We start from the raw sequence: 14325 nt of genomic DNA on the forward strand, positions 1-14325 counted from the left end.
TGAGTCTTGTCCTGAGTTCAAACTGAGTGATTTCCCCTTTGCAGCTGGCCTAAGTCAAAATTGGCTATATTGTAAAAATTCAGGAAACAAAAATGTGCTCATGGTTTGGTTTAGGCATTAAGGTTAGCAGTGTGGTTACAGTTTGGTTTAAAATCAGATTTTATGACTTTGTGGCTGTGCCAGCTAGTGACCACTGCATAGTTGCCTAAAGAACAAGATTCATTACAAAAACGCTAACCTGCGCCAGGCCCAGGGAAGAAGGATGGTCAGTCAGGGACCACGCAGTCCTGATGTATGGCTGTTTGGGCTGCGTCCTGGCCTCAGAGTAATGAAGGTTACCCACGCCCAGGGTTGAGTCTGACACACATCCCTCACAGGCCTGAACCAGCAGCGGTCACTTAACCCCTTCCCAGAGGAGAAGGCGGCCACTCATGGGCCCTCATTTTGAGGATGTGGGATTGAACTGTTGTAGTAGCAACCCAAACCACAATACAACCTGGTTCAAACAACGGAAACATTATTAAACAGACATCACCTCAGCACCAAAACTACAAATGTAGTTTGAGGACTTAGCAAGGTAACTTTGGTCAACTCGAGTAACTTGTAATAACCAGTACACAAACATGGCTCACCTTTTAGCCAGGTGAATTTCTATGGCAACAAATCCTTCAGATCTAACCTGCACCGGGCAGGCTAACTACGGGTTAACTACATTGATCCTGAGTGTCTGAGCCGCGAGTTGAGGACCAATGACAGCAGATTCCCGCCCTCTCGCAAAGATTGTATCATCATCTAGTTAATTTGAGGAAGACAAACTGATTAAATATTTTATTAAATCAAATGTGTTGTGTGTTCAAAATTGTAATGTTAAAATACCTATCACATTACACATTTAGTAATGACAAATGCATTGGAAATTTCACACACAGTTAAACTTTTGTATGACCCAATACAACTATTTTATAATTGGAGGACCTGTAGAGGCAGGTCCTTTCTATTTCTGAAACAGATCGCGCTGCAAGTCCTGCCTCTCCCATCTCCTCATTGGTTTATAGAAGCAGGTATCCACGTGCCATCTCCTCATTGGTTATACCCACGTGGGTGATTGAAAGACGAACTGTGTTGCCGGTTGTCGTGGTAATACTATGAACGTTTAGATGCCAATCACCATATAAGTTCAAAGATGAAAAAGCCTGGAAGGAAGAGAGATGACTAGAAACGATTCGGTTGACTGTTCTATGTGTGGATTAATTGTTGGAGTAGAGGACCTTGTGCATTTCAGGTAAAATAACAACCTAATGTATATATCCCAGGACAAATTAGCTAGCAACAGCAAGCTAGCTAAATAGGACAAATTAGCTAGCAAGTGCAAGCCAACTAGCCAAATTGCCGTTAAATGTTTAATGCTTTTCGACCTGTCACCAAATTATTGTCATTGGTTCAGAGTTAGTTTTGATATTTAACCTGCGTGTCGTGATCGCGTTTGGTGTAGGGGGACAAAATAAATGTATGCACGATGGCGCACGCTCGCAGCCGGTTTGGGTTCCGTGTAAGGCACTGTGTCGCAGAGCTAGAGGCGTCACTACAGCCCCGGGTTCGATCCCGGGAGACCCATGAGGCAGCGCCCAGCATCCAGGTTAGGGGAGGACTTGGCCGGCCAGATGTCCTTGTCTCATTGCACTCTAGCGAGTCCTTGTGGCGGGCAGGGTGCATGCACGCTGACTTCGGTTGCCAGCTGTATGGTGTTCCCTCCGACACATTGGCGCGGCTGGCTTCCGGGTTAAGCGAGCAGTGTGTCAAGAAGCAGTGCGGCTTGGCTGGGTTTCGGAGGACGCATGGCTCTCGACCTTCGCCTCTCTCTCGTCCGGGAGTTGCAGCGCTGGGACAAGACTAACTAACAATTGGATATCATGAAATTGGGGAGAAAAAAAAAAAAGAGTAAAAAGTACCAAAAATATATAAAGACAAAAATAAAAGCGGCACTGACTTGCCCATGGATTGATGTTTCAGCATTGTCTCAATGAAGAGTTCAGTTTTCAACTAGATAAGTGCTAGAGTTAACGGCAGGTGGACGAGCAATATTCACCGTTGTAGTACGGATGAAGCCTGAACTGGAATGGAAAGCTAACTGAAGCTGGCTACCTTTAGATCTAGCTTGCTTTGTAGTTTACCCCTCTGGCCCTGATAAACCAGTTTGATTCCTCTTAATGTGCTAGAATGATTGAGACTAGCTGAGTACTGAAGCTAGGACAGTGTCTTCACTCAAGTGTAGAGGCGCAGACGGAGAAAGCATATTCTTTTAAGTGGAAAACATGAATTCTTCTAAGTACAAAATGCTGCTCCAAAATCTCTGACAGACAGATCTGCGTGTGTCTTGCTGGTGTTTCTTGCTGCCGGTATGAAAGCTAAAGTACAACAAGCCTAGGCTGCTTGGCTCCTGCAAACAGACAGACAGTATGCAGACCCAGAGATACAATATTGACAGATATGCATCGTTTTCTTACCTATGGAAGCATGATAATACTAGAAAGAGTACCATTTACCCCGAACGTTACAAAGACTTATATGCATAAAAAGGTTATGCAAAAATGAACCCCAATCCAGGTGAGTGAAGCCTACTTCATTAATTCAGGGTAGTGCTAACAGCCCTTCAGCCGGGAGAGTAGTGGAAAAACACACACCGTCACAAACACTCCGACACACACACACTATAGATCAGAACGACAGGACCCATCCCAGAAGCTGACAGTTTAGACTGCTCCATCAGCTGTAGAGCCAGGTCCATTGACAGGGCTCCAGGCCTAGTTCCAGCAGAGCGGGCTGAGCCCAGCCAGAGCCCAGTGAAGGAGAGCCTATCATGGCCTGCAGATGGCCGTAGACAGGCCCCCTGGGTCACTACTCACCACTGTAGAAGCGGATCATGCAGCTGAGGTCCGAGTTGGCCGCCTCTCTCTGAACCCGCAGAGGGTCCTGGTAGCCTATAGCAGCCAGGTAGTCATACACCATCTGGAGAGGGCGCTCAGAGGGGTCCAGCCTCCTACAGGTGACAGAAATAGAAACCGTCAGGATATACGCCAATCACAATCAATACCCTTAACAGGCACACAGATTCTCCTCTACACATAATTAATTTGTGCATCGTTGCCTCCAGGCTTGGAATCCAACCAAAGGGGCATAGTTCATCAACCATTTCTGGCACACATTTGCATGCACGCAAGCACACACACACACACACTCACATGCAAGCAGAGACATTCCAATCCATCCTTCCCTGTGTTATGACAGGTAAAGTCCAGAGGAAAGCTGTCACGCCAATCAGCAGAGCTGGACACAGGTGTTTCACTTTCAGACCGGGGAATTGATGAGGCTCCTCTATCAAAACATTTACAGAGTCCGACTCCGTGCCGGATGTCAATCAAGCAGAGAGAGAAACTATCTCCGCACAGGTATCAGGTCCAAAGTTTGTAGTCAGATATGGAGGAAGAGCATCCTTAATCATATGAAGCACCCGCTAATGACCAACATGCACTCTAATGCACCGTGATTCTACACCTGCATTGCTTGCTGTTTGGGGTTTTAGGCTGGGTTTCTGTACAGCACTTTGAGATATCAGCTGATGTAAGGGCTATATAAATAAATTTGATTAATAACAATAGCTCATCTGAATAATGCGTCTGAATGGTATGGTGATGGAACCCCTTTCTTTTAATGTCCTGTGTGAGTCCTCTGCCTTATTGCCCTAATGAAATCATCAGCTCATTCCATGGCTAATCCTGTTAAGGGCCTCTCATGCTGCTATCAAACATGAGGTCTGCTGAGCCTGCAATCTGTGACCCCCAGCCTGTCACTGGCAATGGCACGCCTTCAACACAACACCGCTGATCCGCACGTGAACACACCAAGGATATCTGCTACAGAACCACTGAAGACTCCATGCACTCAAAATCTGTGAGGGTATTTTTCACAATGACCCACTGTCTATGGGAGCCCCAGCTTTGCCCAATAAAATTCATAATATGCTGTAAATCAATAAGCCTCAGATTTTACAACTCTTTGCGGCATACAGTGTGTGATTGTGTTGCTTATTCTAACGCATTACCACTCTAGAAGAAGTCATCATTGGCTCTCTCCTCCCCACCTCGGTCCATACATTCTAAGAGACCCACCCTAGTCAGTACGCCTGTGATAGCAAACTCCCAGCGCAGGTCCTCTATGTACTGTAGTTTAGGATTACCATGATGCTAAGCCAGAAGTGACTGGTTTCCAGCCACAGCCCTTGTCACACCAGTGCGATGGTGAGGAGACACAGCGTCTGGTGGCTGCTGTGGCACTTCCCTGCCCACACTCCCTCTGCCAGCCCAGCGGGGTCTAACAATCAGGATCATGTTTGCTGATCACACACAGTCGTGGCCCCAGCACCTCACACAGGATTTAGAAAGATCCCTGGCAGGCTCGGAGGGATGACTGTTTGTACAGGACTGCCTGTAGACCATTCACACATGCTCTGAGAGCATGTACATTTATTCACAAATCCACTCCCCTCGTGGCCATGACTACAGGAGGCTCCTAAATATACAGTCACTTAATCTCTGTCAAAAGACACCAAAACGCTCCTTTCCTTAATTTGGGTGGCTAGATACATTCCCTTAATTTGTTGTGTATATGTCTCTTAAGACATTCTCCAGAACTTTGGCGAAGTATAAATATATATTTTAAACCTAGCGCTTTGTGATAGATGTGTCAATGTGTAGTTCATACATGCATAATCTATGAGTAGAATTACTGTTATACATCAATTAGCTATAAAAATCCCTAGTTTGAAAGGGGTTTTACTGGAAGCTGTGCAGACCCATTACATTTCCCCCCACGTATGGCCAGCCCCCTAACAATTAGAGTTCCAGCCAATGAGCTGAAGTCCCTCGCCATTTGAGTGACAGCTAGCAAGATGCACACAAAGCAGAGTGAGAGCAGTAACGTGATGCACATATCTACACATTTTCTGGGACCATTTTTGGCTTCCGAGCGCTACTTTCAGAACTACTGGCTAAAAAGTATACAAAGCACAGGAAAATCTCTAACTATGGGCCTTGAAATTGTAATAACAAGAATACAACAAACACTAATAAAACCTGAGGGTACATGAAATTACCCAGTGTTGACATTTCCACCAGGCAGCACAGTTATCCAACAGTCTTCAGGGTGTGGGAGGAGACAACATGGCACTACCGAGATAAATCTGACATTGTATCACCTGTATGTGAAATGACTTTGATCAGAGTTCCCTTAAGGGGAGAGAGGAGAAGCCTAGGTGGTTACAGAACCAAACCTGAGAGGTTTTCAGGCTCAAATAAGAAAGAAAGAGACATGCCTGTGCTGATCCAGTCTTTTCAGAAAAGCACTTTACCTGCATAGTGCTAAACTGCCAGTGCATATCCAGCTGTATTAATAGATTATAGAAATGTAATTCAGGTGGTAGAGGACTCCAGCTGGTAAAAATCAATATCATAGGGGGAGGTAAAGCACATCCTGCAACAAGGTGTGTAATTCATTACAAATCTCAGTCATGTTATACGTTATTTTTCTTCTGCACAACACTGAACCACGTGACCCATTTAGTGTGTCCTGCAGTGCTCAGCGTTCAACCAAAAATAGTCTTACGGGGAGTAAAAAGCATTCCCTTCCCTGACCAAAAAAGCCAAGAGGAGAGCAAGTGGGTGTAAGCAGATTATAGCCTGTCTCAGAGGCATCGTCATGACGAGTTATTCTGGAAAAGTGGTGTCATAAACAGCTGTCAAGTCACTGTCTGTCTGAATACCCGTACTTGTGTTCTAAATATTAGGCGTTTTGGGTATGCGGAAAAATTAAGTTTTATAGTACGTGCATTTTTAAAAATGTTGTATGCTTTAAAATGCCAGGATGTCATTCTCATTTTGTCCTCTAGTAGAATTCGCTGCGCACTATAGAAGAAGAATGGGCTTTGAAATGTCATTGTTTTTGAAAGAATAGCAAATTTTTTGTCCATTAAAATAACATCAAATTGATCAGAAATACAATAAACATAATTGATCAAAAATAATAAAATACAAACATAATTGCAAAAGGGTTTTCTAGTGATCAATTAGCCTTTTAAAATGATAAACTTGGATTAGCTAACACAACGTACCATTGGAACACAGGAGTGATGGTTGCTGATAATGGGCCTCTGTACGCCTATGTAGACATTCCATAAAAATTATAATTATAATTATTATTATTTTTTAATCAGCCGTTTCCAGCTACAATAGCAATTTACAACATTAACAATGTCTACACTGTATTTCTGATCAATTTGATGTTATTTTAAAATGGACAAAAAAATTGCTTTTCTTTCAAAAAAGGACATTTCGAAGTGACCCCAAACTTTTGAATGGTAGTGTAGGTCAGTCAAAGTCTAGATGTATGAGCCTGCTCCTGTTCTAGACCGGCAGCAAAGTTCTCATGAGCACTCAAGAAAACAGAGTACAAACCTGGCACAATGTGTAAAAATAGAATGGAGGAATCGGCAGTGCCAGAATGAGGTAACAAAGCTACAACAGTATGAAAAGGTTTGAGACTGATCAGGCTTTGAGACTAGGTGAATAAAGCACAAAGATGTGATATTGAACATGAATGGGATTACTTAGATTTGGAATTTAACACACTGTCTAGCAATAAATAGAACCATTGACACTATGAGAATGCCATCTTTCTAACATATTCATGAGTTGTGAACATAGCACTGTGGTACTAGACGTGAGTGTCAGTGGGAGAGGAGAGTTGTAAAGGTGAGTATTACCTGAGCAGGTCTCCATGGAGCTGCAGGTATAGTCCCTCTACTTCTCTCTGGGCACACAGCTCCTCCACCGTGGTAGTGGTGGAGCATAACACCAGCCGCAGGTCTGCCTGGAGTGTGGAGGAGGTCTGTGGGCCCGAGGCTGGGGGCTGGGGGTCAACTGTTCTCCCGTACAGACACACACAGCCCCGCTGGGCATCCCCCTTCAGCCAGTCCCGCTCCCGCGATCCAAAGCGGGTCTTCCTGGTAACACATCCTCTGCTCCCATTCCTCTTCATGTTCCGCTGGAGAAACAGAAACATTAGATGAAAAGACCGCCACCACAGATCCACTGTAAATGTATTGGGCGTGTAAGAGAAGAGAACTTTACATGGTCTTCTACGGTAGTTAATGATAACTTGTCTTGCAGCAGCCTTGCTCTGAATCAAGGATATCTCAAGCTGCATCATGTTCCAACACATCCAGAGGACAAATTCAATCGAATCAATTTGTCAGGTTGGCGAAACTGAAAGTTCAGATTAGATTACCTGCAAACAGCTCATGGGCGTTGGTGACCTTAAAACAGGATCCTTGCTAAAACTGAGAGCCAAACCCAGAATGACGTGTGCGGCCTGTGTCAGAATCACTGGCCTTGTTTTCAAATCTGGAGAAGCTCGGAACAAATATTTACACAGGGCAAGAACGGCCAGGACGGTGCTGTGTGAACTGGACCCTGATTTTTGAGACTGGTGGCCAGGCATCAGGTCATTAGTTAGACACTGATGAAGTTATCGTCCCACGATGCCGTGCATCCCCATGGCCGCCCGGCACAGGGAGGCAGCTGCTGGCATCCACACTGCACCGCAGCACACACACAGGCAACAGAGGAGACAGCAGGGCCCCGAGTCGCATCTATTCAGCACAACAGCGCCAAAGACGCACACAACAGGCCTCAATGTGCAATGACAACACACACACCTCAATGGGTGACAGGCAACATATGCACACACTCTCTCCCAAAAATAGAGAACCTCACTATGTGCAATGACAACACACACGTCAATGGTGACAGCCAACAAAGGCACACACCATAGGTCTCTGTGTGAGGCAACAAGACGGGCAAACTCATTCAGAGAGCCTGAGCATTGACTATTGCCCAGACAGTCATTGCCGTCATTTCACTCCATGACCACTACAACTGTCCAAGGCCAGAGAGATCAAATCTGAGATCAAATCTGTCAAATGAAGCTCAAACAACTGAGTGATCAGAAGATCAATTAACAAACAATGTTCTGAGATGTTAAACAGGGATAAACATACAGCGCATTCATTAAGTATTCAGACCCCTTGACTTTCCACATTTTGTTATGTTACAGCCTTATTCTAAAATACAGCCTTAATTTACACACACACCCATAAATCACAACAGGTTTAAATAATTTTTGTAAATGTATTAAACATTTAAAAAAACATATTTACATAACATTCAGACCCTTTGCTATGAGACTTGAAATTGAGCTCAGGTCCATCCTGTTTCCATTGATCATCCTTGATGTTTCTACATCTTGATTGGAGTCCACGTGGTAAATTCAATTGTTTGGACATGATTTGGAAAGGCACACACCTGTCTATATAAGGTCCCACAGTTGACAATGCATGTCAGAGCAAAAACCAAGCCATGTGGTCCAAGGAATTGTCCATAGAGATCCGAGACAGGATTGTGTCAAGGCACAGATCTGGAGAAAGGTACAAAAACAATTCTGCTGCATTGAAGGTCCCCAAGGACACAGTGGCCTCCATCATTCTTAAATGGGAGAAGTTTGGAACCACCTAGAGTAGACTGTTCCTAGAGCTGGCTGCCCGGCCAAACTGAGCAATCGGGGGAGAAGAGCCTTGGTCAGGGAGGTGACCAAGAACCCAATGGTCACTGACAGAGCGCCTCTGTGGAGATGGGAGAACCTTCCAGAAGGCCAACCATCTCTGCAGCACTCCACCAATCAGTCCACAGTAGAGTGGCCAGACAGAAGCTACGCCTCTGTAAAGGCAAATGACATCCCACTCGGAGTTAACCAAAAAGGCACCTAAAGGACTCTCAGACTATGAGAAGCAAGATTATTTGGTCTGATGAAACCAAGATTGAACTCTTTGGCCTGAATGCCAAGCATCAAGTTTGGAGGAAACCAGGCACCGCTCATCACCTGGCCAATACCATCCTTACGGTGAAGCATGGTGGTGGCAGCATCATGTTGTGGGGATGTTTTTCAGCGGCAGGGACTGAGAGACTAGTCATAGTCGAGGAAAAGATGAACAGAGCAAAGTACAGAGAGATCGTTGATGAATATCTGCTCCAGAGCGATCAGGACATCAGATTGGATGTCCTGGAGTGGCCCAGCCAGAGCCCAGACTAAAACCAGAGTAAAGGGTCTGAATACTTTTGTAAAACGTAATAACACCATTTTTATTTTTTAAACACTTGCAAAAAAACAAAACAAAACAGTTTTTGCTTTGTTATTATGGGGTATTGTGTGTAGATTGAGTGTAAATAAACTATTTAATCCATTTTAGAATAAGGCTCTAATGCAACAAAATGTGGAAAAAAGTGAAAGGGTCTGAATAATTTCAGAATGCACTGTACCTGAATTTGTCCAATAGAAACTCTCATTTGCAACTGTTGGACAAATGATTACACCCTAGATCAGCTAAATGCTGGCAAGATTCTGTAAGGCGATTTCGAATGTGTTACTGTCACCTTGATTACTAAAAAGTATCTTGACATGTGCACCTGCCTTGTAAACTTTCATTCATAGGCTAGTTTAAACAACCTCATGATGGGTAGGTACAGGGAAAATTTGAGTATCATGGAGTAGCCTAAACCTATTGATGTTACATTGAGCTGGGTGAATAGAATATCAATGACAGTCATCCAATATGCTGTAATAGAAATAAGGCCAAGCTCATTAAAAAAATGATCATCATCTTAAAATGGCACCAACCGCCACTGATATGTATATAAACTCACCACTCATAGGTTTAAATCTTGGTTGGTTGAATACAAGGCTACCGTTAGTTGCAGCAGCAGCCATTCATGATTCAATGAACATAAAAGGTAATGGTCCTTCCACTGAAGTTATCTTTTGGATATTTATTATTAGTGCAATTGTAACTGGAATGTGTCATTCTCCATGACAATATCGCATGAGAGATTGGTGAAATAAGCAGTCTCTCCATAGAAGCATGGCTGAGGTTCATGTCAGCCTATAAAATGTATTTTCTAAATGATTATGCATGGGGATAATTGGCACAAGCCATTATGTTTTATGTAAATGGCGCCTAATGGGTTAATCAGTGACATAATGGCGGAAGAACAGCACACGAATGAGTAAGGAAACAGTTAATCACATGTCTTGTCAATCGTGCGTGCTAACTGAGGGCTCGAAGCTACAGAACAATCTCAGTCCAAGCCTATTTACTCGGTTTTGCATAGGCTATTTAGGAATTTCAAAGTGGATTTGATCCAATGACATAAACATGTAGCCTAAATAGCGAAACACATTGAAAAGTTTACAAATGTTACACTATCCATAATAGTTTATGCTATTCATTTTCAGCAATAAACAGCAAGTTAAAACATGTGATTTTACATGTTCTGATCTATAGGATAGACTAACAGTTGAGCACGACAATATGTAGCAACATCTCGAACGATTGCCTACTGTAACGTTAACAGTTCATTCAAATGTTTCTGTTACAATCTAGAAAGAGTTACAGTGAAAGGATGCTGGCGATGTGGTTCGACACATTGTTGCACTCAACGTTATACTTTCAAAACCAACATAATTATCACTATAGAAGAGAACATCAATGATGCTCAAACTGGATGACGCGTGAGTATAATTTCACACGCACTTCGGCCCTGTTAGAACCGGGAACTGTGCGATTGCAGTATTTTGATAAACCTTCAAATATGACTTGCTTGATAGTTACCTTTAGAACGCGTATCCCCGTTCCGACACGGTTTCCTGTACCATTGCGGTCGCCACGACCTGCAGCTTGATTAGATCCCGCTTCGTAGACCTGTGTGTCCGTACAACCCCTGCTATCTTCGACACCACCTTTTTTTCGCTCCATAACAGTGCCATTGACCGTTCCGGGTATATTATCTTCTTCCTTCATTTGCATGTGTATATTTAACTACAAAAGAACGTGTAACATGACTGGTAAATTGCAATACATGCGGCAGCTGAAAAATCCCATTCTCGTTCGGTGCGACGCCATAACGACTCTGAACCTCACCGCTGTCAGATTGGGTCTATCAATAAACATTAGAGAGGCAGGGTAACATATTATTCATAAGGCACTGCCCATTTCTGAGTAGAGGCGTACTGAATTATTCATTAGGTTTCCTATACACCCATTACACGTGTGCTTTACCGCATTAACTGTCTTGCGATTTTGATTTAATGCATGACATTTTAATTTCACTCAATGTAGGCTGCTTCTTATTGCTGCCCTAGAGTCTTATGATACTTACATTTAGAATTTTTTTATATATACACACACATAAGCACTCCTCATCAAATTATTCCTCATAGGGAATCAGAGTAGCCAATATCCCATTTCATTATGGTCTGAATTGGAACAAGTATGTTAATGACAAAATACCCTGTTAAAAAGGCATGTCAGGATCTCTCAATAAGGCAGGCCTGGGCTAGGGGTATGTGGTTAAATTAGGTTAAAGGTTAAATAAATAAAATAATTTTAAAAAAAGTAGAGCGAATGAGAGGTAACCAAGGCACTCATGTCTCTTCGGGGTCATGGAAAAGCAGTATAGGGGGTGGGTCTGAAACAGAGCAGATTCAACCAGGCACAGTTGAAGTCGGAAGATTACATACACCTGAGCCAAATACATTTAAACTCAGTTTTTCACAATTTCTGACATTTAATCCAAGGGAAAATTCCCTGTTTTAGGTCAGTTAGGAATACCACTTTATTTTAACAATGTGAAATGTCAGAATAAGAGAGAATTATTTATTTCAGCTTTTATTTCATTCATCACATTCCCAGTGGGTCAGAAGTTTACATACACTCAATTAGTATTTGGTAGTATTGCCTTTAAATTGTTTAACTTGGGTCAAATGTTTCGGGTAGCCTTCCACAAGCTTCCCACAATAAGTTGGGTGATTTTTGGCCCATTCCTCCTGACAGAGCTGGTGTAACTGAGTCAGGTTTGTAGGCCTCTTTGCTCGCACACACTTTTACAGTTCTGCCCACAAATTTTCTATGGGATTGAGGTCAGGGCTTTGTGATGGCCACTCCAATACCTTGACTTTGTTGTCCTTAAGCCATTTTGCCACAACTTTGGAAGTATGCTTGGGGTCATTGTCCATTTGGAAGACCCATTTGCGACCAAGCTTTATCTTCTTGACTGATGTCTTGAGATGTTGCTTCAATATATACACCATTTTCCTGCCTCATGATGCCATCTATTTTGTGAAGTGCACCAGTCCCTCCTGCAGCAAAGCACCCCCACAACATGATGCTGCCACCCCTGTGCTTCACGGTTGGGATGGTGTTCTTCGGCTTGCAAGCCTCCCCCTTTTTCCTCCAAACATAACGATGGTCATTAAGGCCAAACAGTTCTATATTTGCTTCATCAGACCAGAGGACATTTCTCCAAAAAGTACAACCTTTGTCCCCATGTGCAGTTGCAAACCGTAGTCTGGCTTTTTTATGGCAGTTTTGGAGCAGTGGCTTCTTCCTTGCTGAGCAGCCTTTCGGGTTATGTCGATATAGGACTTGTTTTACTGTGGATATAGATACTTTTGTACTTGTTTCCTCCAGCATCTTCACAAGGTTCTTTGCTGTTCTGGGATTGATTTGCACATTTCACATCAAAGTACATTCATCTCTAGGAGACAGAACGCTTCTCCTTCCTGAGCGGTATGACGGCTGCGTGGTCCCATGGTGTTTATACTTGCGTATTATTGTTTGTACAGATGAACGTGGTACCTACAGGTGTTTGGAAATTGCTCCCAAGGATGAACCAGACTTGTGGAGGTCTCCAATGTTTTTCTGAGGCCTTGGCTGATTTCTTTTGATTTTCCCATGATGTCAAGCAGAGGCACTGCGTTTGAAGGTAGGCCTTGAAATACATCCACTGGTACACCTCCAAATTGACTCAAATTATGTCAATTAGCCTATCAGAAGCTTCTAAAGCCATGATTTTCTGATATTTTCCAAGCTGTTTAAAGGCACATTCAACTTAATGTATGTAATCTTCTGACCCACTGGAATTGTGATAGTGAATTATGAGTGAAATAATCTGTCTGTAAACAATTGTTGGAACAATTACTTGTCATGCACAAAGTAGATGTCCTAACCGACTTGCCAAAACTATAGTTTGTTATTAACAAGAAATTTGTGGAGTGGTTGAAAAACGAGACTCCAACCAAAGTGTATGTAAACTTCCGACTTCAACTGTATCTTTCAAGAAAGCACCATTCCCACTTGCCTGTTCCTTCATGAGTCGTCCTCTTGAGTACTGAACTTATAGCAATGTCCAGCCAATGGGTTTATCAGTAGACATTAATATACCACTGTAAAAGCAAACAGGTGTGTTAAAGTGGTGCATGAGAAAATCCTGTCACTTCTATTCCACCTGGATCACTGTTAATTGACTGCCATGACTTGGCTTCTTCCACTACTGTAGTTTGTTTGGCTCACAGAAAATTAACTCAACTACCAGCCCACACTGAGGCACTTTTAACAGCTTGGACTTGATGTTCCTCAAAAGCTAATCAAGAATCACTGACCTAAGAAACTACTCCCGTGGAAACAGATACTGGAACAGTTAAACCTCGATCAGCATTCTCCTCATTTGTACGCTGCTCCAACCTCACTGACTCAATCTAGTTTAGTAGGACAAGTAGCCTATGTATACTGAAACATGTCAGGCTATGTTAAGCTGAAAATATCTGTGTAGGCCTATTCTAGATCAGTTATGTAGGTGAACCCCATTTGTAACTATACTGAACTAAAATATAAATGCAACAATTTCAAAGATTTTACAGAGTTACAGTTCATAAAAGGAATGTCAATTGAAAAATTAATTAGGCCCTAATCTATGGATTTCACATGACTGGGAATACAGATATGTATCTGTTGGTCACAGATACCTTTGGGGGGGAAAAGAAGTAGGGGCGTGGATCAGAAAACCAGTTAGTATTTCGTGTGACCACCATTTGCCTCATGCAGTGCGGCACATTTTGATCCAGAGCATCCCAAACATGCTCAATGCAGTGCAGCACACGTTGATCCAGAGCATCCCAAACATGATCAATGGGTGACATGTCTGGTGAGTATGCAGGCCATGGAAGAACTGGGATATTTTCAGCTCCCAGGAATTGTTTACAGATCCTTGTGACATGGGGCTGTGCATTATCCTGCTGAAACATGAGGTGATGGCGGTGGATTAATGGTACGACAATGGGCCTCAGGATTGTGTCACAGTATCTATCCATTCAAATTGCCACCGA

At 43.1% G+C, this 14325-nt stretch overlaps 1 protein-coding gene across 1 annotated transcript in view; it reads right to left on the minus strand.

Moving 5' to 3' along the window:
• Window positions 1-11079, minus strand: part of LOC139562841 (PH domain leucine-rich repeat-containing protein phosphatase 2-like) — a 48683-nt gene extending 37604 nt beyond the window's left edge. The window contains exons 1-3 of the mRNA XM_071380962.1: window positions 10775-11079; window positions 6815-7095; window positions 2904-3037 (exon numbers count right to left, since the gene is read on the minus strand). Coding sequence (XP_071237063.1) covers window positions 2904-3037; window positions 6815-7095; window positions 10775-10969 — 610 coding nt within the window. The 5' untranslated portion in view covers window positions 10970-11079. The remainder of the gene's footprint in view (window positions 1-2903; window positions 3038-6814; window positions 7096-10774) is intronic.
• Window positions 11080-14325: the final 3246 nt, after the last annotated feature.

This window comes from Salvelinus alpinus, chromosome 33, assembly GCF_045679555.1.
Source record: "Salvelinus alpinus chromosome 33, SLU_Salpinus.1, whole genome shotgun sequence".
Taxonomy (NCBI): Eukaryota; Metazoa; Chordata; class Actinopteri; order Salmoniformes; family Salmonidae; genus Salvelinus; species Salvelinus alpinus.